Here is a 24,751-nt window from a genome sequence, read left to right on the forward strand (position 1 = left end):
TCCTTCTATGGCGCGTGTGGGCGGGCACGGGGCGGGGCCTCGCCGGCGGGGGCGGGGCCGGGAGCGCCGGTTCCCGTCAAAAGGCGGCGGCGGGCGGGGCGGGGGCGGCAGCGGGGCCGGCGCTCAGGTACCGGGGACCCCGGGGCCCAGGGACCGGGGACCCCGGGGCCCAGGGACCCGGCAGGGGGACACCGGGGCCGGGGGGAACACCGGGGCTCAGGGACCGGGCAGGGCGTCAGCAGGGACGGGCACAGCGGGACCGGGACTCAGGGACCGGGCAGGGCACACCGGGGCTCAGGGACCGGGCAGGGCACACCGGGGCTCAGGGACCGGACAGGGGACACCGGGGCTCACGGACCGGGCAGGGCACACCGGGCCCGGCCAAGCCCAGCCCTTCTCCGCCCCTGCCGTGCCAGCGGCGCTCCCCGGGACACGGCGGTGGCCGCCGCGGGCGAACCGGGCGTGACTGTCCGGGGCTGCGGGGGCGGTGCGGGGGCCCCGGGGTGCCGGGAGGGTTCCCCGCTCCCGGGAGGGTTCCCCGTTCCCGGGAGGGTTCCCCGCTCCCGGGCTGTCCCCGCCGGCAGCAGCGACACGGGCCGGGCGCCGAGGCTCCCCGGTGCTTCCTGGTTCGCGGTTCCCGTGCTGGTTTCGGGGTGCCGGGTGTGTCTGACCCCCCCGGTGCACCGGGAGGGATCGGGGGGGTCTCCGTGGGACTCCCTGACTCCCGGTGAGCCCCCCAAGCTGGGGGTTTTGGGGCTTTCCCGGCCGAAATTCGGCTCTCCCGTAGGGTTGGGGTGTCCCCGTCCCGTTCTGGGGGTGGCTCCCGGTTTCGGGGGGCTCGGGCACTGTCCGGTCTCAGCCCCGAGCACCCCCAGAAATCCGGGAGTTCTGGGGTGTCCCGGGGGGTCCCCACATCCCGGAAAGGCACCGCTGTGCCCCCCCCCCCCCCCCTTTTTGGGGGGGGCCTTTGAAACTGGGAAATTCCGGGGTGCCGTGAATTGAATTTCGGGGTTCCTGTAAGGCGATTTTGGGGTTCCGGCGTGCCCTGGGGGTGTCAGTGTGACTTTAGGGGTGCCTTTGAGGTGATTTTGGGGTTCCTGGGGGTGTCAGTGTGACTTTAGGGGTGCCTTTGAGGTGATTTTGGGGTTCCTGGGGGTGTCAGTGTGACTTTAGGGGTGCCTTTAAGGTGATTTTGGGGTTCCTGGAGGTGTCAGTGTGAAGTTAGGGGTTCCTGTAAGGCGATTTTGGGGTTCCGGCGTGCCCTGGGGGTGTCAGTGTGACTTTAGGGGTGCCTTTGAGGTGATTTTGGGGTTCCTGGGGGTGTCAGTGTGACTTTAGGCTTTCCTGTAAGGTGATTTTAGCGTTTCCTGTTTGGTCGATTTTGGGGTTTCTGGCCGCTCTCACGAGTAACCACCCCATTTAAACCCACGTCCAGGGTCCCCATTCGGGTTTTTTGGGGAGTTTTTGGGGGGGTTTTGGGGGGCTGAACCCCCCAGCACGGCATTAACCCCCTTCCTTCTTCATTCCCCAGCGCCTTCCCAGATTTTGGAGGATCCCGAGCAGGAAATTCAAGGTACGGGGGGGATTTTCACGCACCAGGAATTGAGGGATCCTCAAAAAAAAAAAAGAGTTTTGGGGGTCGGCTGAGCCGCTCTTTGCTCTCCTTTTCGAGGCTGGAGCTTTGAGAAAAGTTGGGTGGTTTTTTGTTTTTTCTCGGAAAGAGGTTTTCGGGAGAAGCGACGTTTTTGCGGCGTCTCCTCCTCCCCCGGAGCCGCCCGTGACTCATCTTCCTCCGGCCGGGGAAGGAGCCGCGGCGGGGCACGAAAATCACGGGAAATTGCGGTTAAAGCCGGGAAAAATCCCGGGAAATTGAGATTAAACCCGGGAAAAATCCGGGGAAACCGAGGGGAGAAAAATCCAGGGAGGTGATGGGGAAAGCAAGGGGTGAGAGGAGTGAAAATCCCGGGAAATTTGGGTTTAAACCCCGGAAAAATCCGGGGAAATTAAGATTAAACATAAGAAAAATCCAGGGAAATTGAGGGCAGCAAAAATCCAGGGAGGTGATGGGGAAAGCAAGGGGTGAGCAGAGATAAAATCCCGGAAAACTGAGGGTTAAACCCGGGAAAAATCCGGGGAAATTGAGGGTTAAACCCAGGGAAAAATCCAGGGATGTGATGCGGAAAGGAAGGTGTGAAAATCCCGGGAAATTGAGATTAAACTCGGGAAAAATCCGGGGAAACCGAGGGGAGAAAAATCCAGGGAGGTGATGGGGAAAGCAAGGAGTGAGAAAAGCAAAAATCCCAGAAAATTTGGATTTAAACCCAGGAAAAATCCAGGAATGTGATGGGGAGAGCAAGGTGTGAGTGGAGAGAAAATCCCGGGAAATTTGGGGTTAAACCCCGGAAAAATCCAGGGAGGTGATGGGGAAAGCAAGGGGTGAGAAGAGCAAAAATCGCAGGAAATTAAGATTAAACCCAAGGGGGGAATAGAGAGAAATCCAGGGAAATATGAGAGGAAACAGAAATGGCGTAAATAAAGTGAAATGAAGTTGAAAAATTTGGGCTGGACCTGGTGGAAATGGGGTGAAATAAAAGGGGGGAAATGCCAGGGTGAGACTGGGTTCCCTCTGGAGGAAGGAAAATTGGAAATGATGATGAGGATGATGAGGAGGAGGAGGATGAGGATGATGATGAGGATGATAGGAGATGTCTGCCCCAGATCTCCAGGGCGTGACTGAGACGTCCTAACACAAACAAAAATCCCGAAAATCCCCAAAATCCCATTTTTCCAGGTTAAAAAGCCACACCTGGGGTTGGGTTCCCTGGATCCCGCTGTGTTTGGGGAGGAATAAATGGAAAATCCGGGTGGTTTTTCCACTTTTAATGGATAATCCGGCTCCTGAGAATAATTTTTAACTTCTTGGGGCTGAGCCCAGCCTGGCCCAAGCTCCCTGAGGGGAAATTCTGGAATTGTCAGGGATTGGGAGAGGGAAAATCCTGCTCGGAGTGGGGCTGGGGTGGAAATGGGAGCCTAAAAAGGAGAGGAAAGGGAATTAAAAAATAAAATTAATAAATTCAGGGAGATGGTGGGGAAAGGGAGAGGAGAAAAAAGCACAGGGGAAAATATGAGGGGAGCAAAGGGAGGAAAAATCCGGGGAAATTGAGATTAAAGTGAGGAATTAAAATCCAGGGAAATTGAGAATAAAGAGCAAAAATCCAGGGAAATTGAGATTAAAGAGCAAAAATCCAGGGAAATTGAGATTAAAGAGTAAAAATCCAGGGAAATTGAGATTAAAGAGCAAAAATCCAGGGGAATTGAGATGAAATTGAGGAATTAACCCCAGGAAATTGAGATTAAGCCGGGACAGGACCGTGCCCTCCCCTCCCCTGCGCTGACTCAGCTCCTGCCGGGCCCTGGCTCTTATCTCAGCCCTTATCAGCTCAACCCTCGCCCTTTTTTTCCTCTCTGACAAACGGAAAAGGAGGGAAAGCAACACCTGGATCCCCATCCCGGCTCCCAGGGCCTTTCCTCCGGGGCAGGGAATTCTCCTGAGCCTTCCTCCTGCCGAACTGGGTGGAAAATGGGATTTTTTTGGCACGTGGAACTTATCTCGGTTTTTTTTCTGGAATGTTCTGAGGGTTTTCCAACCTTCTTCGTGCCCCAGGTGTGGCTGCTGCTCCAATTTCCCAATTCCAGGTGGCTGCTGCATCATCATCATCATCATCACCATCCCCCCTCCTCCTCCTCTTCCTCCCAGAGCTCCTGGGGAAGGAGAATTCCCTTTTCCTCACCCCAGGGAAGGGGATTTGGGGCCTCCAAAGGTTCATTTTCCAGCTCCAAGGGGGAATTTTCTGTGGAAATTCACTTTTCCTGCCAGGGAAGGGATTGGGCAGGGATTCGGGCTCTTTGCTGCCCCTAAAATCCATCCCTGGTCCCAAATATCCCCTAAAATCCATTCCCAGTCCAGAAATTCCCTAAAATCCATTCCCAGTCCTAAATATCCCCTAAAATCCATTCCCAATCCCAAATATCCCCTAAAATCCATTCCCAATCCCAAATATCCCAACTCCAGAAATCCCCTAAAATCCATTTTTCTTCCCAAATATCCCTCCCATCTCCATAAATCCCCTAAAATCAATTCCCACTCTCAAATATCTGAACTCCAGAAATTCCCTAAAATCCATTTTTCTTCCCAAATCTCCCATCCCCAGAAATCCCCTAAAATCCATTCCCACTCCCAGAAATCCCCTAAAATCCATTTTTCCTCCCAAAGATTTTCCTGAGATTTTCCTGGAATTTCCCTGAGATTTCCCTGAGATTTTTCCCGGCCTTTTTCTGAGATTTTCCCTGGAATTTCCCTGGAATTTCCCTCCCTCTGGAGCAAAAACCCAAAAAGCCCCGAGGGGAGGCTGCAGACAGTAAAACCCAAATAATCCCCGCCGAGAATTCCTGGGAATTTCGATTTCCCAGGGCGGTTTTCTCTCTCCCGGGAGGGTGACGGAGCAAAAACCTGTTGGGGAATATTTCGAAATCCAGGGAGAAGCTTCTGGAATTTCCCACAAGCAGGGGCAGATCCTGCCTGGCCTGGATTTTATTTGGGATGTGAGAGGGAAGATTCCTTGGACAGCCTGAAATTTGGGATAAAGGAGGAAAAAAAAAAAAGGATTTGGGGCAGGAGGAAAAAATCCAGGCAAGGTTTGGGGGACACTGTGGGGAGAATTCCCATTCCTGGATTTTTTTTTTTTTTAATTTTTCCTTGGAAAATGAGGAAATTTTCTCCATGGAACGACCACAGAGGTGCTGCAGGGAATTTTTTATTGGGGGGAAAAATCCCAGGAAAAACTCTGGAATTTCCCATTTAGGAGCAGCAGCGGGATGTGACTGGCGGCCCAAGGGTTAAACCTGGAATATTCCCAATTTTTTATTTTGTTGGGATAGAGAGATCAAACCGGGATCTGTGGATCCCAAATTCCTGACCCCAGAGTTCGGGCCAGGAGGTGCCAGGTTTGTTTTTCCCAGCTGGAATTCCCAGGGCGTTGGATCTGCCCCTGCTCTTTGCTCCGATTCCGTTGGGAAACTTTCACCCCTTCCCTCTCCCGCCTTTCCGTGGGTTTTCCGTGGGTTTTTCCATGGATTTTTTAGTGGATTTTTAGTGGATCTTTAGTGGGTATTTAGTGGATTTTTTGGTGGATTTTTTGGTGGATTTTTTGGTGGATTTTTTGGTGGATTTTTTGGTGGATTTTTTGTGGATTTTTGGGTGGATTTTCCGTGGAGTTTCCATGGATTTTTCCATGGATTTTTTGTGGAATTTTTTTGGATTTTTTTGGATTTTTTTGTGGCTTTTTTGTGGATTTTCTGTGGGATTTTCCGTGGAATTTTCCATGGAATATTCCGTGAGTTTTCCACGGAATTTTCCGTGGATTTTCCATGGATTCATTCCAAAGGAATTCAAGGAATGAAGGTGAAAATCCAGACTTCGGTTTGGAGAGCTGGGAATGCTGAATTTTAGGGATCATTTTAGGCCTGAACCCCTGACTTTGCCCCAAATCCAGAAGAAATCCGTAATTTTGGGGATAATTTTGGGACTAATAAGGGGGAATCCAGGAAAAATATTCTGAATTTTCAGGCTAATTTTACCCCGAAGGCTCTGGCTCAGGTGGAATCCCAAGCAAACCCGTTCCAATTCTCATTTCTCCCGTGCCAATCCCATTCTCCCATTCCAATCCCCATTTTCCCCATGCCAATCCCATTTTCCCCATGCCAATCCCATTTTTCCCGTGCCAATCACCCATTCTCCCGTGCCTACCCCCATTCCCCATTCCAATTTCCCATTTTCCCCATTCCAATCCCATTTTTCCCATCCCAATCCCCATTCTCCCGTGCCCATCCCATTTTTCCCGTGCCAATCCCCATTTCCCCATCCCAATCCCATTTTTCCCGTGCCAATCCCCATTTCCCCATTCCAATCCCCATTTTTCCCATCCCAATCCCAATTTTCCCATTCCAATCCCATTTTCCCCATCCCAATCCCCATTCCCCCATCCCAATCCCATTTTCCCCGTGCCCATCCCCATTCTCCTGTTCCCAATCCCATTTTCCCCATTCCCAATCCCATTTTCCCCATCCCAATCCCAATTTTCCCATTCCCATCCCCATTCCCCCATCCCAATCCCATTTTCCCCATCCCAATCCCATTTTCCCCATCCCAATTCCCATTTTCCCCATCCCAATCCCCATTTTCCCCATCCCAATCCCAATTTTCCCATTCCCATCCCCATTCCCCCATCCCAATCCCATTTTCCCCATCCCAATCCCCATTTTCCCCATCCCAATCCCATTTTCCCCGTGCCCATCCCCATTCTCCTGTTCCCAATCCCATTTTCCCCATCCCAATCCCATTTTCCCCATTCCCAATCCCATTTTCCCATTCCAATCCCCATTTTTCCCATTCCAATCCCCATTTTTCCCATTCCAATCCCCATTTTTCCCATTCCAATCCCCATTTCCCCATCCCAATCCCATTCCCCCATCCCAATCCCCATTCCCCCATCCCAATCCCCATTTCCCCATCCCAATCCCAATTTTCCCATTCCCATCCCCATTCCCCCATCCCAATCCCATTCCCCCGAGCCAACCCCGCTCATTTTTAACCCCTTCCAGCCATGGACCGCGCCGCCTGCAGCACCTCCGGCGCCGAGCCCGAGCCCGAGCCGGGCGGGGACGAGCGGGGCGGGCCCCGGGTCTGCGGCGTCTGCGGGGACCGAGCCACCGGCTTCCACTTCAACGCCATGACCTGCGAGGGCTGCAAGGGCTTCTTCAGGTGGGGCCGGGGCTGCGGGAGCGCCCCATCCCGAAAAACATCCCGGGACACCCGGGGGGAGAGCGGGGCTGCGTCCCCATCCCCAAAAAATCAGTGTTTTCCCAAAAATCCGAGTGGTTTTACAGGGGTTTTTAATGGAGCTGGGAGGTTTGTACCTCCCCATCCCGAAAAAATCAGCGTTTTTCCCAAAAATCCAAGTGTTTTTACGGGGTTTTTTAATGGAGCTGGGAGGTTTGTACCCTCCCAATCCCGAAAAAATCAGTGTTTTCCCAAAAATCCGAGTGGTTTTACAGGTTTTTTTAATGGAGCTGGGAGGTTTGCAGCCCCTCAATCCCCAAAAAATCCCAGGAATCCCAATGGGAAACTGGAATTCCCAGTGGTGCCCCATTCCCATCCCCAAAAAATCAGCGTTTTCCCAAAAATCCGAGTGGTTTTACAGGGGTTTTTAATGGAGCTGGGAGGTTTGTACCCTCCCAATCCCCAAAAAAATCCATGTTTCTCCAAAAATCCAAATGTTTTTACAGGGTTTTTTAGGGAAGCTGGGAGGTTTGAAACCCCCATCCCAAAAAAATCCATGTTTTTGCAAAAATTCGTGTTTTTCCAGGGTTTTTTAATGGAGCTGGGAGGTTTGCACCTCCTCATCCCAAAAAACATCCGTGTTTTTCCCAAAATCCGAGTGTTTTTCCAGGGTTTTTCATGGATCTGGGAGCTTTGCACACCCTCATCCCAAAAAACATCCCGGGAATCCCAAGGGGAGACTGGAATTCCCAGTGGTGCTGCATTCCCATCCCAAAAAAATCCACGTTTCTCTAAAAATCCGAATGTTTTTACAGTATTTTTTAGGGAAGCTGGGAGGTTTGTACCCCCCAATCCCCAAAAAAATCCCAGGAGTCCCAAGGAAAACTGGAATTCCCAGTGGTGCCCAATTCCCATGGTTAAAAGGGGAAAATAATCGATTTATTTTGTGGGATGGGGGTTTTTTCCCCGTTTTTCCAGGTTTTTTCCTGGATCTGGGAGCTTTGCACCCCTCCAGGATCTGGGGGGAGTGTGGGAAAACTCCCCTGGGGTCACAAATTGGGATTTATCCCTAAAAAAACTCCGGGATTGGGGGGTGAGGAAGGGCAGGTGATCCCAAAATTCACAATTTCCGGGGAATTCTGCTGGAAATTCTGGGAATTCTGCCCCCATCCCCCGGATCCCACCCCACCAATCCCTCATTCCAGGCTGGGAATTTTGGAATTTTCCCTTTTCAGCCCCTGGGATCCCAAATCCACGAGGTTTCCACGGAATTCCGGCCCAGCCCCGGGAGCCTCTGGAGCCGCCCAAGCCACAATTTTCACTCCAAACCTGGAATTAGTTTGGCCTGGGAATGTTTTTGTTGTTTTTTTTCCCTGCTCCAAGGTTGTTTGTGCATTCCTGGCCTTCCCTTGGGTTAAAAATAAGTTTTTTGTGCACCAAAAATTGGGAATTTTGGGCTGGGTTCCAAGCTCTGGGATTGTGTTTTCCCCCATCGGGAGCAGCAAAATTCCAAAGGTTTTGGGGGAATGGGGTTAAACAGGGCCCTGCCCCATCCATCCATTTTTTGGGATGAATTCCCAAAAATCCCAAATTCCCAGCAGGAAGAGGCAGAGTGCAGCCCCTTTGTTCACCTCTCCCTTTCCAAAAGCAGCTTTTCATTCCCGATTTTTTTCCCAGATTTTGATTCTTTCGTCGCTTTTAAAATATTTTACTCCATCCTTCACTAAATACTTGATTTTATTACCCACATTTGATATTTTAACCCACATTTTACCCCTATTTAATATTTTTAATACAATTTTTAATACAATTTTAAAATTTTTAAAATTTTTTTAAAATTTTTTTAATGCAATTTTTTAAAATACAGTTTTGATTTTTTTCACCCATTTTTTAAATCCATTTTTTTGGGCACTTCTAGGGATGGGGCAGCCACAGCTTTTCTGGGAATTCTATTCCAGGGAGGAATTCCTTCCCCAAATCCACCTGCCACCTTTTCCCTGGGATTATTCTGGCTCTGCCTCTTTGTCCTGGGAAGATCCTGATCCTTTTTTCCCTGGGAATTTTCTGCCCTTGACCTTTCACCCTTGGGATATTTTGACCCCGACCCTTTACCCCAGGAGGATTTTTGGCTCTGACCTTTCTTCCTGCAAGGTTCTGGCCCTTTTTCCCTGGAAATTCTGGTTCTGGCTGTTATTCCTGGAGAGGTTTTGGACCCTCTTTCCTGGATTTTTTTGGCTCTGACCCTTTTTCCTGGGTCATTTTGGCTCTGACCCTTTTTTCCCCTGGGTTATTTCGGCTCTGATCTTTTTTTTCCCTGGGTTGTTTTGGTTCTGACCCTTTTTTGTCCTGGGTTGTTTTGGTTCTGACCCTTTTTTGTCCTGGAAAGTTCTGACCCTTTTTCCTTGGAAATTCTGGTTCTGGCCGTTATTCCTGGGGAGGTTTTGGACCTTTTTTTTCCTGGGTCATTTTGGCTCTGACCCTTTTTCCTTGGAAATTCTGGCTCTGGCCGTCATTCCTGGGGAGGTTTTGGACCCTTTTTTTCCTGGGTCATTTTGGCTCTGACCCTTTTTTTTCCTGGGTCATTTTGGCTCTGACCCTTTTTTTTCCTGGGTCATTTTGGCTCTGACCCTTTTTTCCTGGGTTGTTTTGGCTCTCACCCTTTTTCCCCTGGGTTATTATTTTGGCTCTGACCCTTTGTCCCCGTGGCTCCACGTTCTCATTCCTCTGTGGTTTCCCTGCAGCTCAGGGTTGTCATTTTCAGGCTCCTCTCTCTGTGTCCTGCAGCCAGAATTCCTCTCCCTGCACACCCAAAATGTGCTCGGGCCAGTTCTGCCAGCAAAGCCAGGCTTAGGGCAGCTGGGTTTAAACCACACGGCCCCAGCTCGGGTTTATTTTGCTGCTGGGGGGGTTTCTCTGCAATCCTTAAAAATCCCTGTTTAGACCCAAAAACCTCCTCAAACCCAGGCTGGGCTTGGAGCAGCCTGGTTTAGTGGAGGGGGATTAAGCTGGGTTTAAACCACACGGCCCCAGCTCATTTTTATTTTGCTGCTGGGGGTGTTTCTCTGCAATCCTTAAAAATCCTTCCACCCTCCTGGCCAAAAAAGTCCCTGTTTAGACCCAAAACCCTCCTCAAACCCAAGCTGGGCTGGGCTTAGAGCAGCCTGGTTTAGTGGAGGGGATCAAGCTGGGTTTAAGGTCATTTCCCCCAAACCATTTTGGGACAAACCCTTGGATTTTCCCTGGGGGGGAATTTTCCTTTTCCAGCAGCACCCGAAGCTCCCAACCCAGCTGATGTTCGGATCATCAGCCAAAGCAGCAGGAACTGAGCCCAAAAAGGGTTTTTGTGCCTTTTTTCCAGGAGGAGCATGAAGAGGAAGGCCATGTTCACCTGTCCCTTCAGCGGGGAGTGCCACATCACCAAGGACAACCGGCGGCACTGCCAGGCCTGCCGGCTGAAACGCTGCCTGGACATCGGCATGATGAAGGAGTGTGAGTGGCAGAGGGGTGGCAGAGGGGTGGGAGAGGGGTGGGAGAGGGGTGGGAGAGGGGTGGGAGTGAGTGTCAGCCCAGGGAATGCTCCTGGAGGCCAGGTGTGCCTGTGCCACCCCCCTGGTGCCCGGGCTGCCCCACTGAAACGCTGCCTGGGCGTCGGCGTGATGGAGGAGTGTGAGTGGGAGAGGGGTGGGAGAGGGGTGGCAGAGGGGTGGGAGAAGGGTGGGAGAGGGGTGGGAGTGAGTGTCAGCCCAGGGGAATGACCCAGGGAATGACCCTGGGGCCTGGTGTGCCTCTGCCACCCCCCTGGTGCCAGGGCTGCCCCACTGAAACGCTGCCTGGACATCGGCGTGATGGAGGAGTGTGAGTGTGAGTGTGAGATGGATGGGAGTGTGAGTGTGATGAAGGCAGCAGTGTGAGGATGATGAAGGCAGCAGTGTCAGTATGAGGATGATGAAGGCAGCAGTGTCAGTGTGAGGATGATGAAGGCAGTAGTGTGAGGATGATGAAGGCAGCACTGTCAGTGTGAGGATGATGAAGGCAGCAGTGTCAATGTGAGGATGATGAAGGCAGCAGTGTGAGGATGATGAAGGCAGCAGTGTCAGTGTGAGGATGATGAAGGCAGCAGTGTGAGGATGATGAAGGCAGCAGTGTCAGTGTGAGGATGATGAAGGCAGCACTGTGAGTGTCAGTGCCCTGCCCGTGCCGTGCCAGGGCTGCCCCGCTGCCCTCCCGGGCTGATGAAGGCAGCAGTGTCAGTGTGAGGATGATGAAGGCAGCAGTGTCAGTGTGAGGATGATGAAGGCAGCACTGTGAGGATGATGAAGGCAGCAGTGTCAGTGTGAGGATGATGAAGGCAGCAGTGTGAGGATGATGAAGGCAGCACTGTGAGGATGATGAAGGCAGCACTGTGAGTGTCAGTGCCCTGCCCCGTGCCAGGGCTGCCCCGCTGCCCTCCCGGGCTGATGAAGGAAGGAGTGTGAGCAGTGTCAGTGTGAGGATGATGAAGGCAGCAGTGTGAGGATGATGAAGGCAGCAGTGTGAGGATGATGAAGACAGCAGTGTGAGGATGATGAAGGCAGCAGTATCAGTGTCAGTGTGAGGATGATGAAGGCAGCAGTATCAGTGTCAGTGTGAGGATGATGAAGGCAGCAGTGTCAGTGCCCTGCCCCGTGCCAGGCTGCCCCGCTGCCCTCCCGGGCTGATGAAGGCAGCAGTGTGAGCAGTGTCAATGTGAGGATGATGAAGGCAGCAGTGTGAGGATGATGAAGGCAGCAGTGTCAGTGTGAGGATGATGAAGGCAGCACTGTGAGTGTCAGTGCCCTCCCCTGCCGTGCCAGGGCTGCCCCGCTGCCCTCCCGGCTGCCCAGGGCAGGGAGCAGCGGGTAATGATTGAGAGGAGCAGATTAATGATTCCTGAGCTGTGCCCTCACGGATTCTCTGCCTTTCCTCAGGAAAATCAGCTCCCAGTGCCTCCGAAAATCCAATTTTCCAGCATTTTCCATGCTCCAGGGGAGAGCTGGATGAGCTCCCCCATCCCCACGGAGCTGGGTTGGGTTTTCCTCTCCTCCCTCTGGGATTTTATTTTTTTTTCCTGACCTTTTTTCCATGTGGGACTTAAATCAACAGCAGAGGGAATTAAAGGGGTTTTAAAGCCCAGTCCAAACACACAAACGTGGCCCAAATGTTTGTTTTCCCTTGGTGTAGTTAGAGATAAGTGGCTTTTAAAAATAAAACGTGTTTGAGGTGCTGGGTGCTCCTGGAGAGCTCCAACCAAACAATTCCTGCCCGGGAGATTGTGGCCAGGGAAATGGAAATTCGGGATGTGGGAGCAGAAAATCAGAATTTGGGGCGTTTGGGAGGGGAAAAAAAAAATTTAATTTTTCAGTGATCCTGATGGGAATCCCTGGATTTTATGCAGGGAGAGGAGGGAGGAAAGGCCACACCCCAGCCTGGCTGGCCCCAAATTCTGGGGAGCTCTCGTTGGTTTTTGAGGAGCCCCTAATGAGGGAATTGCTTTAATTTGTACCAGCAGCCAATTAATTACCCAGGGAGGGCTAGCAAGCTGCTGGGCAGCAACTCCAGGGGGTTTCTCCATTGTTTTTTCCATGCTTTTTCCATGTTTTTTCCTTCTTTTTTTTTTTTTTTTTCCTATTTTTTTCCCAGTTTTTTCCCAGTTTTTTCCCAGTTTTTTTCCGGTTTTTTTCCAGTTTTTTTCCCAGTTTTTTTCCCAGTTTTTTTCCCAGTTTTTTTCCCAGTTTTTTCCCAGTTTTTTCCACGTTTTTTTCCCAGTTTTTCCCCGGGTTTTCTTCTCCAGGTTTTCTCAATTTTTTTTCCTTTTCCCCCCCCAATTTTCCCCCCCAATTTTCCCCCCATTCTTCCCCCCATTCTTCCCCCCATTTTTCCCCATTTTTTCCCATTTTCCCCATTTTCCCCCCATTTCCCCCCAGCAGTTAACCTGTAAACAGCCCCGTTAGCAAATCCTGCCCGCATTAACCCAAACCGGCTAAAAATAGCCCAGAACGGACTTTGCTGCCGGGAACCCGAGCAGGGCCAGGGGCTGGGTTATTTTTAGGTGGAAAAAGGGAAATCGGGGAGGTTTCGAGGCCTCGGGGTGTTTGATTCAGGGAACGAGGGGCAGGGAGGAAGAGGAGGAAGAGGAGCAGAGCCTCGTGCCAGGGTCTGCCCAGAATGAATAATTTTGGGATATTTCCAAGGGTTGGGGTTTTTTTGTTTGTTTGTTTGTTTTTGTTTTTTGGGGTTTTTTTGGGGGGGGGAATATTCCCGGGGTTTTTTTTGGGGGGGGGAATATTCCCGAGATTTTTTTTTCCTTCCTTGGCATCCCAAAAATTCCCTTTTCCACATTAAAAAAAAAAAAAAAACAACAACAACAAAAAAAAATTAACAAATCCCAATTAACCCCAACTCTCTCATTATTCCCGATTTTCCCAGGCTCTCAAATCCCCAATTTTTTGGGGGAATATTTTGGGGGTTTCCCACAGAAAAATGGATTTTTTTTTCCCTCCCCCAACTCTCCCAGGTCACCACGTGGCATTTCCAGCCCCCAGCTTGGACAAAAATTTCTCTTTTTCTGCAGAGAAAACCCCTCCAGGCCTTGGGATTTGGGAATTCTCAGCCAGATCCTGTCCCCTCCTGGGAATTCCAGTTTTCCCCAGAAAATGTGGAATTAAATGGAATTACCCCTCCCTGCCTGCCTGTAGCTGAGGGAGGAGTGTCTGTCCCTCAGGGATGTCGGATCCTCCCCTGATCATCCCCAAAAATCAGATTTTTAGCAGCTCCCGCTCTCTCTGTGGATTTGGTGCTTTTTGGGGTAAAATCTAGGAAGGGAAAACGGCAAAATCCTGATTTTCCTCCCCGAGGGTGGGGGTGGGAGGCACTTTCTGGCCCCCGTGGGGTTGTGCAAGGCTGGGGAGTGGAAAATGGAGAAATGGAGGAATGGAGGAATGGAAAATCGCCCTGGGCCAAGGGAGAGGAGAGGAACGGAGAGGGGAGAGCTCCTTGACCTCCTGCCCCAAATTCCACCTTGACCCTCCCAGCACGGGGCCCAGGAAATGCAGGAACAGCCCCAGGAAATGCAGGAACAGCCCCAGGAAATTCAGGAACAGCCCCAGGAAATGCAGGAACAGCCCAGGAAATGCAGGAACAGCCCAGGAAATGCAGGAACAGCCCAGGAAATTCAGGAACAGCCCCAGGAAATGCAGGAACAGCCCCAGGAAATGCAGGAGCAGCCCCAGGAAATGCAGGAACAGCCCAGGAAATGCAGGAAGGGCCCCTGGGGTGTCCTGAGCAAAGGAAAATTCTGGTTTTTGAGGAGGACCCCAGGGATTCCTGCAGCCCCTCTGAGGCTGCTCAGGGCTGGCAGAGGTGAAGATTTCAGCCCCAAAAGCGAAGATTTCAGCCCAAATTGCTCCTTTTTCCCTGAGCAAACAGGCCCAGCCTCTCCTGGAGCCCGACCTTCGGCCCTGCTGAGCTCCTCCACCCCAATAACAGCCATAAATCCCCAGCCCCGAGTGCCTTGACCTTAAAAATCAGATTAAAAGTGCCCTGGAGCAGCGCTGGGAACTCCTGGTGGCAGCTGGGAGCCGAGGGCAGGGGATGGGAGAGGGGGAGAGCAAAGAGGGAGGGAGCAGAGCGGGCACGGGGCACCAAAAAACCTCCTGAGAGCACCAAAACCACCAAAAACCCTCCTGAGAGCACCAAAAAACCTCCTGAGAGCACCAAAAACCTCCTGAGAGCACCAAAAACCTCCTGAGAGCACCAAAAACCTCCTGGGCACAGCAGGAAACCCTGGCCAAGCTACTGGAGGGGCACAAAGGGATTTTCCAGGGGGCAAAAGGGATTTTGCAGGTGGTAAATGTGACTTTTCAGGGGCAAAAGTGATTTTGCAGGGGCAGGACGGATTTTGCAGGTGGTAAATGTGACTTTCCAGGTGGTAAATGTGATTTTCCAAGTAATAAATGTGATTTTGCAGGGGCAGGAGGGATTTCCCAGGGGCAGGAGGGATCTTGCAGGTGGTAAATGTGATTTTGCAGGGGCAGGAGTAATTTTCCAGGAGCAGGAGTGATTTTGCAGGGGCAGAAGGGATTTTCCAGGTGGTAAAAGTGAATTTCCAGGTGGCAAATGTGATTTCCCAGGGGCAGGAGGGATTTTGCAGGGACAGGAGGGATTTTGCAGGTGGTAAATGTGATTTTCCAGGTGGTAAAAGTAACTTTGCAGGGGCAGGAGGGATTTTGCAGGGGCAGGAGGGATTTTGCAGGGGCAGGGGGGATTTTGCAGGGGCAGGGGGGATTTTGCAGGTGGTAAATGTGATTTTCCAAGTAATAAGTGATTTTGCAGGGGCAGGAGGGATTTTGCAGGGGCAGAAGGGATTTTGCAGGTGGCAAATGTGACTTTCCAGGTAGTAAATGTGATTTTGCAGGTGTAAATGTGACTTTCCAGGGGCAGGAGGGATTTCCCAGGGGCAGGAGGGATTTCCCAGGGGCAGGAGGGATTTCCCAGGGGCAGGAGGGATTTCCCAGGGGTAGGAGGGATTTTGCAGGTGGTAAATGTGACTTTCCAGGTAATAAATGTGATTTTGCGGGTGTAACTGTGACTTTCCAGGGGCAGAAGGGATTTTGCAGGTGGTAAATGTGATTTCCCAAGTAATAAAAGTGATTTTGCAGGGGCAGGAGGGATTTTGCAGGGGCAGGAGGGATTTTGCAGGTGGTAAATGTGACTTTCCAAGTAATAAATGTGATTTCCCAGGGGCAGGAGGGATTTCCCAGGAGCAGGAGGGATTTCCCAGGGGCAGGAGGGATTTCCCAGGGGCAGGAGGGATTTTGCAGGGGCAGGAGGGATTTTGCAGGTGGTAAATGTGACTTTCCAAGTAACAAATGTGACTTTCCAGGAGCAGGAGGGATTTCCCAGGAGCAGGAGGGATTTCCCAGGGGCAGGAGGGATTTCCCAGGGGCAGGAGGGGTTTTCCAGGGGCAGGAGGGATTTCCCAGGGGCAGGAGGGGTTTTCCAGGGGCAGGAGGGATTTCCCAGGGGCAGGAGGGATTTCCCAGGGGTAGGAGGGATTTCCCAGGAGCAGGAGGGATTTCCCAGGGGCAGGGGGGGTTTTCCAGGCGGTAAATCTGCCCCCCTTTCCCTCTCCAGTCATCCTGACGGACGAGGAGGTGCAGAGGAAGAGGGAGCTGATCCTCAGGAGGAAGGAGGAGGAGGCGCTGAGGGAGAGCCTCAAGCCCAGGCTCTCGGAGGAGCAGCAGAAAATCATCGAGGTCCTGCTCCAGGCCCACCGCAAAACCTACGACCCCACCTACGCCGACTTCACCAAATTCCGGGTATTGACCCCCAAAAATTCCCTTTCACCCCCAAATTCCCCCTGCAGAACCCCCCGGGACCGATCACGGGGGTCCCACGGGGAGGGAAGAGATCACAAAGTTGATTGGCGTTCCACAAAGGCCGATTTATTATTTTATGATGAATATTTTATATTAAAGCTAGACTAAAAGAAAGGATTTCATCACAGGGCTCAGCTAAGAAGAGAAAAGGAATGAAATTGCAAAGGTTTGTCTCTGCACAGGTGGATTGGCCATTAATTAGAAACATTAATTAGGAACCTGTTGCGTTCCGCAGCACCAAACAATCATTTTGTTACCGAGGCCTCTCAATTTTTTACATTTTGTTCCTGAGGCCTCTCAATTTTTTACATTTTGTTTCCAAATCCTCTCAAATTTTACATTTTGTTCCTGAGGCCTCTCAATTTTTTTACATTTTATTCCTGAGGCCTCTCTGTTCCCGAGGCCCTTCAATTTTTTTACATTTTCTTCCCAAGGCCTCTCATTTTTTTACATTTTCTTCCTGAGGCCTCTAAATTTTTTACATTTTGTCCCCGAGGCCTCTAAATTTTTTACATTTTGTCCCCGAGGCCTCTCAATTTTTTACATTTTCTTCCTGAGGCCTATCAATGTTCCTGAGGCCTCTCAATTTTTTACATTTTCTTCCCAAGGCCTCTCAATTTTTTACATTTTCTTCCCAAGGCCTCTCATTTTTTTACATTTTCTTCCTGAGGCCTCTAAATTTTTTACATTTTGTCCCCGAGGCCTCTCAATTTTTTACATTTTGTTCCTGAGGCCTCTCAATTTTTTACATTTTCTTCCTGAGGCCTATCAATGTTCCTGTGGCCTCTCAATTTTTAAGATTTTGTTCCTGAGGCCTCTCAATTTTTTACATTTTGTTCCTCAGGCCTATCAATGTTCCTGAGGCCTCTCAATTTTTTACATTTTGTTCCTGAGGCCTCTCAATGTTCCTGAGGCCTCTCAGTTTTTTCACATTTAGTTCCCGAGGCCTCTCGGTAGGAAAGTCCCTAAGGAAAGGGTTTATTTACTCCCATGTCGTGTCTGCGAGCCCCGCGCCTCAGGGTGGGTTTGCTCTGCCCGCAGCCGCCCGTGCGGAGCCACCCCGGCGGCCGAGGCGCCGCCCGCGCCCCGTCCCTGCTGGCCCAGGACCTGTCCTCGGAGGATTCCTCCGACCTCTTCGGCTCCGAGGCCTTCGGCGCCTTCCCAGGTGTGCCCCAGCTCCCCCGGCCCTGCCCTGGGGGCCAGGGAGGGACCCCGGACTCGGCCGAGCCCAGATCAGCCCGGCATGAGGGCCTGCCCTGCTCCTCTCCCTCTTCCCCCTCTTCCTCTTCCCCCTCTTCCTCCTCCTCTCTCTTCTCTCTCTTCCTCCTCTCTCTTCCTCCTCTCTCTTCTCCCTCCTCCTGCTCTCTCTTCCTCCTCTCTGTTCCCCCTCTCCCTCCTCTCCCTCCTCCTCCTCTCTGTTCCCCCTCTTCCTCCTCTCTCTTCCTCCTCTCTCTTCCTCCTCTCTGTTCCCCCTCTTCCTCCTCTCCCTCCTCCTGCTCTCTCTTCCTCCTCTCTGTTCCCCCTCTCCCTCCCCATCCCTCATTCCCAGACCGGGATCCCAGCCCTCAATCCCCACACCCCGTGCAGGTCCCGGCCTCAGAAGCCCCCGGGTTCCCTCCCCTCGCCCCTCCCGGGCTCAGGGGGGCAGAAACGCAGCCCCTCCACGCAGATTTGGGGTTCCAGAGCCCCTGTTCATCCCCGGGGGTCTCACTGAGGTGCTCAGACCATCCCCAGAGCCTCTGCCCATCTCCGGGGGTCTCACCGAGCCGCAGCTTCCCCCCCCGGTGCCCCCTTAGACCATCTCCAGACCCTCTGCCCAGCACCACTGAGGTGCTCAAGGCATTTCCAGACCCTCTCCCCATCCCCGGGGGTCTCACTGAGGTGCTCAGGGCATTTCCAGACCCTTTGCCCAGCCCCGGGGGTCTCCCCGAGCCGCAGCCCCCCCCGGATGCCCTCAGAGAGTTTCTGCCCATCTCCGGGGGTCTCCCCGAGCTGCAGCTCCCCCCGGATCCCCCCTCAGACCATCCCCAGACCCTCTCCCCATCCCCGGGGGTCCCTTTGAGCCGCAGCCCCCCGGATCCCCCCTCAGACCATCCCCAGACCGTCTCCCCATCCCCGGGGGTCTCCCCGAGCCCAGCCCCCCCGGATCCCCCCTCTGAGCGTTCCCCCGCAGACCCCGCGGAGCCGCCGCCGTTCCCCCGCCTGCCGGAGCCGGAGCCCGAGCCCGAGCGGAGCCCCCCGGCCAGCCTGGAGCTGTCGCAGCTCACCATGCTGCCTCACCTGGCCGACCTGGTCAGCTACAGCATCCAGAAGGTGATCGGCTTCGCCAAGATGATCCCGGGGTTCAGGTGAGCAGCCCGGATCCCAGATCCTCTGTTCGCCCTTCCCAGCCATCCCCAGCCCCGCTCCCTGCCCGGCTCTGCCCTCTCCCCTCCTCTGGGGCTCTCCCCTTCGCCCAAAACCCTGGAAAACACTCACAGATCCCACCCAGAGCTCCTGCAGCACCTGAGGGGCCTGGGAGGGGCCTCAGGCTCTGTTCAGGCCAAGATCTGGGGAAAAAATGCACCTGAAAAAGACCCTGGAATGGGAATTCCTGGGGAGGCACCTCAGGCTCTGTTCATTCCCTGATTCTGAGCAAAAATGCACCTGAAAAAGACCCTGGAACAGGAATTCCTGGGGAGGCGCCTCAGGCTCTGTTCATTCCCTGATTTTGGGCAAAACCCCACGTTCAATAACCCCTGGAACAGGAATTCCTGGGGAGGGAGCCCCACCGAGGCCCTGGCTGGGGTGGCAGCTCCCGGTGTCCCTGCCCCGTGTCCCCCGTGTCCCCCTGAGCCCCCCGAGGCCCAGCCAGGGCTGTCCCCGTGCTGCTGCAGGGAGCTGAGCGTGGAGGACCAGATCGTGCTGCTCAAGTGCAGCGCCATGGAGGTGATCATGCTGCGCTCCAACGAGTCCTTCACCCTCGAGGACATGTCCTGGACCTGCGGCAGCAGCGACTTCAAGTACAGGGTCAGCGACGTCACCCAGGGTAGGACAGCCCCAAATCCCAGCATTTCCATTTTCCAGATCCTTTCCCCACTGTTGGGACCATGGGGGTGGGTCTTGCTGCAAATTCTGGGGGGTCTGGGGGGGACAAGTGGGGCTTGGAGGTCTGCAGTGGTACCTGGGTGTCACCACCGCCTCGATGGCCCCAGTGACACCACAATGTGTCTGGGAAAATTCCCTTCTAGAGGAAAAAAATTCCCTTCTAGAGAAAAAAAATTCCCTTCCAAAGGGAAAAAAAATTCCCTTCCAAAGGGAAAGATCCCCTGCTAGGGGAAATACAATCCCCTTGGAGGGGGAAGATCCCCTCGCAGAGGCCCAGGTCCCTTCCAGAGCCCCTGAGGCTCCGTTCCCTCCGCAGCCGGGCACAGCATGGACCTGCTGGAACCCCTGCTGAAGTTCCAGGTGGGGCTGAAGAAGCTGAACCTGCACGAGGAGGAGCACGTGCTGCTGATGGCCATCTGCATCCTGTCCCCAGGTAGGGACAGACCCCCAGACCCTAAAACCCCAAACCCTAAAAACCCCAAACCCTAAAAACCCCAAACCCTAAAAACCCCAAATCCTAAAAGCCACAGAGGGAAGGAAAAACCCCAAAGTATGGCTGGCCCTAAAAAGGGACGAAAAGGAATGGAATCATCCCAAACCCTAAAAGGGGTGAAAGGGAAGGAAACCCCCCAAACCCTAAAAAGGGCTGACAGGCATGGAATCCCCCCAGACCCTAAAAAGGGCTGAAAGGCATGGAACCCCTCCAGACCCTACAAAGCCCCAAAAGGCACGGAGCCCCCCCAGACCCTAAAAAGCTCCAAAAGGGAACAGAACGCCCCCAAACCCTACAAAGCCCCAAAAGGGAGGGAACCCCCCCAAACCCTAAAAAGCCCCAAAAGGGATGGAATTCCCCCAAACCCTAAAAAGGGGTGAAAGGCCCGGGACCCCCCCAAACCCTAAAAAACCCCAAAAGGGAATGGAACCCCCCCAAACCCTACAAAGCCCCAAAAAGGGATCAGAACCCCCCCAGACCCTAAAGAACCCCGAAAGGCACAGAATCCCCCCAGACCCTAAAGAACCCCGAAAGGCACAGAATCCCCCCAAAGCCTACAAAGCCCAAAAGGCGCGGAATCCCCCCAGACCCTAAAGAACCCCGAAAGGCGCGGAGCCCCCCAGCGCCGCGGTCTGCCCTGTGCCGTGCCCCGCAGACCGGCCGGGCGTGCGGGAGCCGCTGCGGGTGGAGGCGCTGCAGGAGCGGCTCTCGGAGGTGCTGCAGAGCTACATCCGCGCCCGGCACGCCGCGCCCGGCGGCCGCCTGCTCTACGCCAAGATGATCCAGAAGCTGGCGGACCTGCGCAGCCTCAACGAGGAGCACTCGCGGCAGTACCGCTGTCTGTCCTTCCAGCCCGAGAACAGCATGCAGCTCACGCCGCTGCTGCTCGAGGTGTTCGGCAACGAGATCTCCTGAGCGCCCGGAGCGGCCCGGGAGCGGCAGCGCGGGGTGCGCGGGAGGAGCTGAGCCCGGGCAGGATCGGGGTCCGCGCGGGTTTTGGGGCCGGGCTGCCTCGAATCCGCGATTTTTGGGATGTGTGGAATTGCCAGGAGATGAACTCTGTGGGTGCCGGGCTCTGCTCCCCCCGAAATCCCTCCGACGCCCCAAATCCCGGCCAGGAGGTGCCGCGGGCGGTGTCCCCACAGCTCCAACGCGTCCCGTGTGCTGCCGCCGCCGGACTGGGATGAGCCAGAGGCAGCTGAGAGAGACCCGGGAGGGGAAATGTCCTCGACCCTCGAAGGGCACAGCAGGACGAGCTTTGTTTGCACTCCCTGGGCATGGGGGAGCAGGGGCATCCCCAGGAGACACCCCCACTTTGGAGCCGGGCCCTCTGCGGGGTGGGGTGATGGCTCCCGGGAGGGGACAGGGACCCCCGGGAGGGGACAGGGACCCCAGTTCCAGCTCGGCTTCCTCCCCCCTGCCATTTTCTGGCCGGGGCAAACCCTGGGAAGGGGGAGTTGGGAGCTGGGGGGCTCCAGAGCCCTGGGAAGAGCCATCACAGACCCCCGGGCCATGAGCAATGGCCGGAGGGTCCCCAGTGGCCGGAGGGTCCCCAGTGGTCTGAGGGTCCCCAAGGTCCTGAGGGTCCCCAGTGGCCGGAGGGTCCCCAACGACCGGAGGGTCCCCAATGGCCGCAGGGTCCCCGGTGTCCGGAGGGTCTCCGGTGGCCAGAGGGTCCCCGGCTCGGGCCAATAAACTCCTGCTTGGGAAAATCAACTCAGCGCCAGGCTCGTGTGTCCGTCCATCCATCCATCCCTGTCCGTCCGTCCATCCGTGTGCCCATCCCGGTGTCTCTGGCCATCCCGGGGTCCCTGCGTGTCAGTCCCGGAGGTGTCCGTGTGTCCCCGTCCCTCTGTCCCGATCCCGTCCGCCAGAGGGCGCGCGCCACACCGACTCGTCGCCTTGGCCCCGCCCCCTGCGCGTGCGCACTCACGGCGGGGCGGGGCTGGGAGCAGGACAAAACTGGCGGGAAGCGCTTACGGTGAGGGGGCGTGGCCCTGCGGGGGCGGGGCCTCCCCGCCGCCATGCGCGGTGCCGCGCGCGCCGCCCGGCTCGTGGTCATGGCCGCCACCGGTACCGGCACCGGCGCCGGGCACAAGCGGCCGCACCCCGAGCCCGCCGCCCGCATCGGCACCCACGACGGCACCTTCCACTGCGACGAGGCGCTGGCGTGTTTCCTGCTGCGCCTCCTGCCCCGCTACCGGGTACGGCCCCGCCGCGCCCCGCGGGCAGCGCGCTCGGCTCGGGGCCCCGCCCGGGGCATGAACGGGACGGGGCCACCGTGCGCTGCCGGGTCCCGGGGTCTTCCTCCGGGTCGCTCTTCTCTGGGTCCCATGTGGGGGCACTTGAGCCCACCCAGCGGCCGCTCTTCTGTCCCCGGTGTCACCTGGGGATCCCTGTTGTGTCCCCAGTCCTTCCTCGGGGTCCCCGGTGCCACCTGGGGGTCGCCCTTACCTCCCCCACCCCCTCCTCCGGGTCCCTCCCCGGTGTCCCCGTCCCCCGGAGCCGCTCCCGGGGGTCCCCGGTGGCCCCGGGACCCTCACCGCGGTGTCCCCCGCAGGACGCGGAGATCGTGCGGACGCGGGACCCGCAGCGCCTGGCCGCCTGCGACGTGGTGGTGGACGTGGGGGGCGAGTACGACCCGGGGCGGCACCGCTACGACCACCACCAGAGGTGAGACCCCGCCGGGGCCAGCGGCAGCCCCGGGGGTGCCCGGGGTGACCGCGTGGCCCCGCAGGTCCTTCACGGAGTCCATGCGGAGCCTGCGGCCGGACAAGCCCTGGAGCACCAAGCTGAGCAGCGCCGGGCTCGTCTATTGCCACTTCGGGGCGCAGATCCTGGCGGGGCTCCTGGGGCAGCCCGAGGACGGGCCCGTGGTCACAGCGCTCTATGACAAGGTGACAGGGGTGGCAGGGCGTCTGTCACCCGCCGGGGTGACGGTTCCACCTTGGTGGGAAAGGGGACCCGTTTGTGGCAGCTGCTGGGGCAGTTGTGCTTTGCTCTGCTGTCGCCTCTCTGTCCCTGCTGTTCCCCCTGTCCTCCTTTGCTGTCCCCTCACGTTTCTGTCCCCTCGCTGTCCCCAGCTGTACGAGAACTTCGTGGAGGAGATCGACGCCATGGACAATGGGATTGCGCCGGCGGCGGGGGAGCCGCGCTACGCCCTGAGCACCACCCTGAGCGCCCGCGTGGGGCACCTGAACCCCCGCTGGAACGACCCCGACCAGGACACCGAGGTGGGGACAGCCCCTGGGGACACCCTGCTTGGGGACGCCCTGCTTGGGGACACCGCTGACCCCCGTGTCCCCAGGCAGGGTTCAGGAGGGCCATGGAGCTGGTGGGCACCGAGTTCCTGGAGCGCGTGGATTTCTACCACAGGGCCTGGCTGCCGGCGCGGGCGCTGGTGGAAGAGGCCGTGCGGCGCCGCCTCGAGGTAACGCCGGGCTGGCCCGGGGCAATCCGGGATTTTGGGGGAGAACTGGGGGCGAATCCCTTTGGTAGAAACCTCCCGGGGGGGCCCTGCACCCCAAATCCTGCACAGCTCCGGCGTCCCTGCAGGAGGGCACCGGGAGGTTCCGGGACATGGAGCCCGGGGTGCTCCGGGAGTCACCCCCGTGTCCCCAGCGTGTCCCCCCCGCAGGTGGACGCCAGCGGGCAGGTCCTGGAGCTGTCCCAGGGTGGCTGTCCCTGGAAGGAGCACCTGTTCCAGCTGGAGCGGGAGCTGGCCCTGCCCCGGCCGCTGCTGCTCGTGCTGTTCCCGGACCGGGGCGGGCAGTGGCGGGTGCAGAGCGTCCCCACAGCCCCCCACGGCTTCCAGAGCCGGTGAGACCCCTCCCCTGGCCCTGCCTCTGCCCCCCCGTAGGTCGGGGTCACTCTCAAGCCCCGTGTGTCCCCCCCAGGCTCCCCCTGCCCGAGGCCTGGCGGGGGCTGCGGGACGAGGCGCTGTCCGAGCTGGCCGGAATCCCCGGCTGCGTCTTCGTCCACGCCAGCGGCTTCATCGGGGGCAACCGGACCCGGGAGGGGGCCCTGGAGATGGCCCGGAGGGCGCTGGAGCTCGGGGGGGGCACAGAGAGCACGTGAGCCCCCTCCCCATCGGAGTCACCCCAAAAGGGAGCCCCTGGCCCGGTGTGGGGTGCCAGGGAGGTGCAGGGACCGTTCCTGCTTGGATCCTGGATTCTCCGAGGGATCTGCTGTGCCGGGGGGGGGGCAGCCCCTCATGGGGGTCTCTGAGCACCCACCCCCCGTGCTGGGTGGGTGCCAGCCCAGCCAGGGATGTGTTGGTTCCATTTCCTGGGAGTTTGCCCCCATTCCTGTCACATCCCTGCACCGAGGCGCTGCCAGCACCAGTAAAAACCAGTGTGTGCCCAGCAGATCGGCTGTTTGAGGGGTCCCGGGGGGCTGCGTGTGACGCTGGGGGGGTTGCTGAGACTCAGGGACATCGGTGACCCCCCCGCCCAGCATGGGGACAGCAATCGCTGATCCTGCGTGTCACCAACGCCGTGTCACCCTCCCTGATCCTGCATGTCACCAACCCCGTGTCACCCTCCCCCCTGCGTGTCACCAGCACCGCGGGGGGGTCACGGCGTCCCCTCCCTGGCTCCGGGGCCATGCGGGCGGCGGCGCTGCTCCTGCTGCTGCTGCCGGGGCTGCCCCAGCACCCCCGCGGCCGTTCCCGGTGCCCCGGGGAGGCTCCGCCGGTGCCGGTCCCACCCAGCGGCCTCAACGAGACGCTGGGGAGGGGCTTGGGGACAGCGCGGGCCCCCGACGTGGCCGCGCTGGTGGCCCTGGGGGGGTGGCTGGGCTTGGTCCTGCTCTGCGTGCGCCGGTTCGTGCGGCGGAGCCGGGAGGAGACGCGGCTGCACCTGCGGTACCTGCGGGCCCTGCCCTGCACGGCCCGGGCGCGGCGGCACCGGGAGGAGGAGGAGCCGCTCAGCGGCGGCA

The 24,751-nt window shown here is 56.3% G+C and overlaps 2 protein-coding genes across 2 annotated transcripts; both read left to right on the forward strand.

Moving 5' to 3' along the window:
* The first annotated feature begins 106 nt into the window (after positions 1-106).
* Positions 107-20,857, forward strand: VDR (vitamin D receptor). The gene is made up of 10 exons (XM_084223501.1): positions 107-127; positions 1,532-1,573; positions 6,661-6,820; positions 10,197-10,327; positions 15,989-16,173; positions 17,275-17,398; positions 18,407-18,581; positions 19,110-19,261; positions 19,637-19,753; positions 20,469-20,857. The coding sequence occupies exons 3-10, from the start codon at positions 6,663-6,665 to the stop codon at positions 20,726-20,728; spliced, it is 1,302 nt and encodes a 433-aa protein (XP_084079627.1). The 5' UTR covers positions 107-127; positions 1,532-1,573; positions 6,661-6,662; the 3' UTR covers positions 20,729-20,857.
* Positions 20,858-21,834: 977 nt separating this feature from the next.
* Positions 21,835-24,170, forward strand: MYG1 (MYG1 exonuclease). The gene is made up of 7 exons (XM_084223538.1): positions 21,835-22,017; positions 22,374-22,486; positions 22,551-22,710; positions 22,897-23,046; positions 23,121-23,243; positions 23,451-23,632; positions 23,710-24,170. The coding sequence occupies exons 1-7, from the start codon at positions 21,838-21,840 to the stop codon at positions 23,888-23,890; spliced, it is 1,089 nt and encodes a 362-aa protein (XP_084079664.1). The 5' UTR covers positions 21,835-21,837; the 3' UTR covers positions 23,891-24,170.
* Positions 24,171-24,751: the final 581 nt, after the last annotated feature.

The sequence above is a fragment of the Fringilla coelebs genome (assembly GCF_963513975.1).
Source record: "Fringilla coelebs genome assembly, chromosome: 30".
Lineage (NCBI taxonomy): Eukaryota > Metazoa > Chordata > Aves > Passeriformes > Fringillidae > Fringilla > Fringilla coelebs.

Excerpts from the sequence above, each read along its gene's own strand:
- VDR (XM_084223501.1), top strand. The coding sequence starts at position 6,663 with ATGGACCGCGCCGCCTGCAGCACCTCCGGCGCCGAGCCCGAGCCCGAG. Across the intron at positions 6,821-10,196 it reads GGCTGCAAGGGCTTCTTCAG|GAGGAGCATGAAGAGGAAGG; the intron begins GTGGGGCCGGGG and ends CCTTTTTTCCAG. Across the intron at positions 10,328-15,988 it reads CATCGGCATGATGAAGGAGT|TCATCCTGACGGACGAGGAG; the intron begins GTGAGTGGCAGA and ends TTCCCTCTCCAG.
- MYG1 (XM_084223538.1), top strand. The coding sequence starts at position 21,838 with ATGCGCGGTGCCGCGCGCGCCGCCCGGCTCGTGGTCATGGCCGCCACC. Across the intron at positions 23,244-23,450 it reads CCGTGCGGCGCCGCCTCGAG|GTGGACGCCAGCGGGCAGGT; the intron begins GTAACGCCGGGC and ends TCCCCCCCGCAG. Across the intron at positions 23,633-23,709 it reads CCCCACGGCTTCCAGAGCCG|GCTCCCCCTGCCCGAGGCCT; the intron begins GTGAGACCCCTC and ends TGTCCCCCCCAG.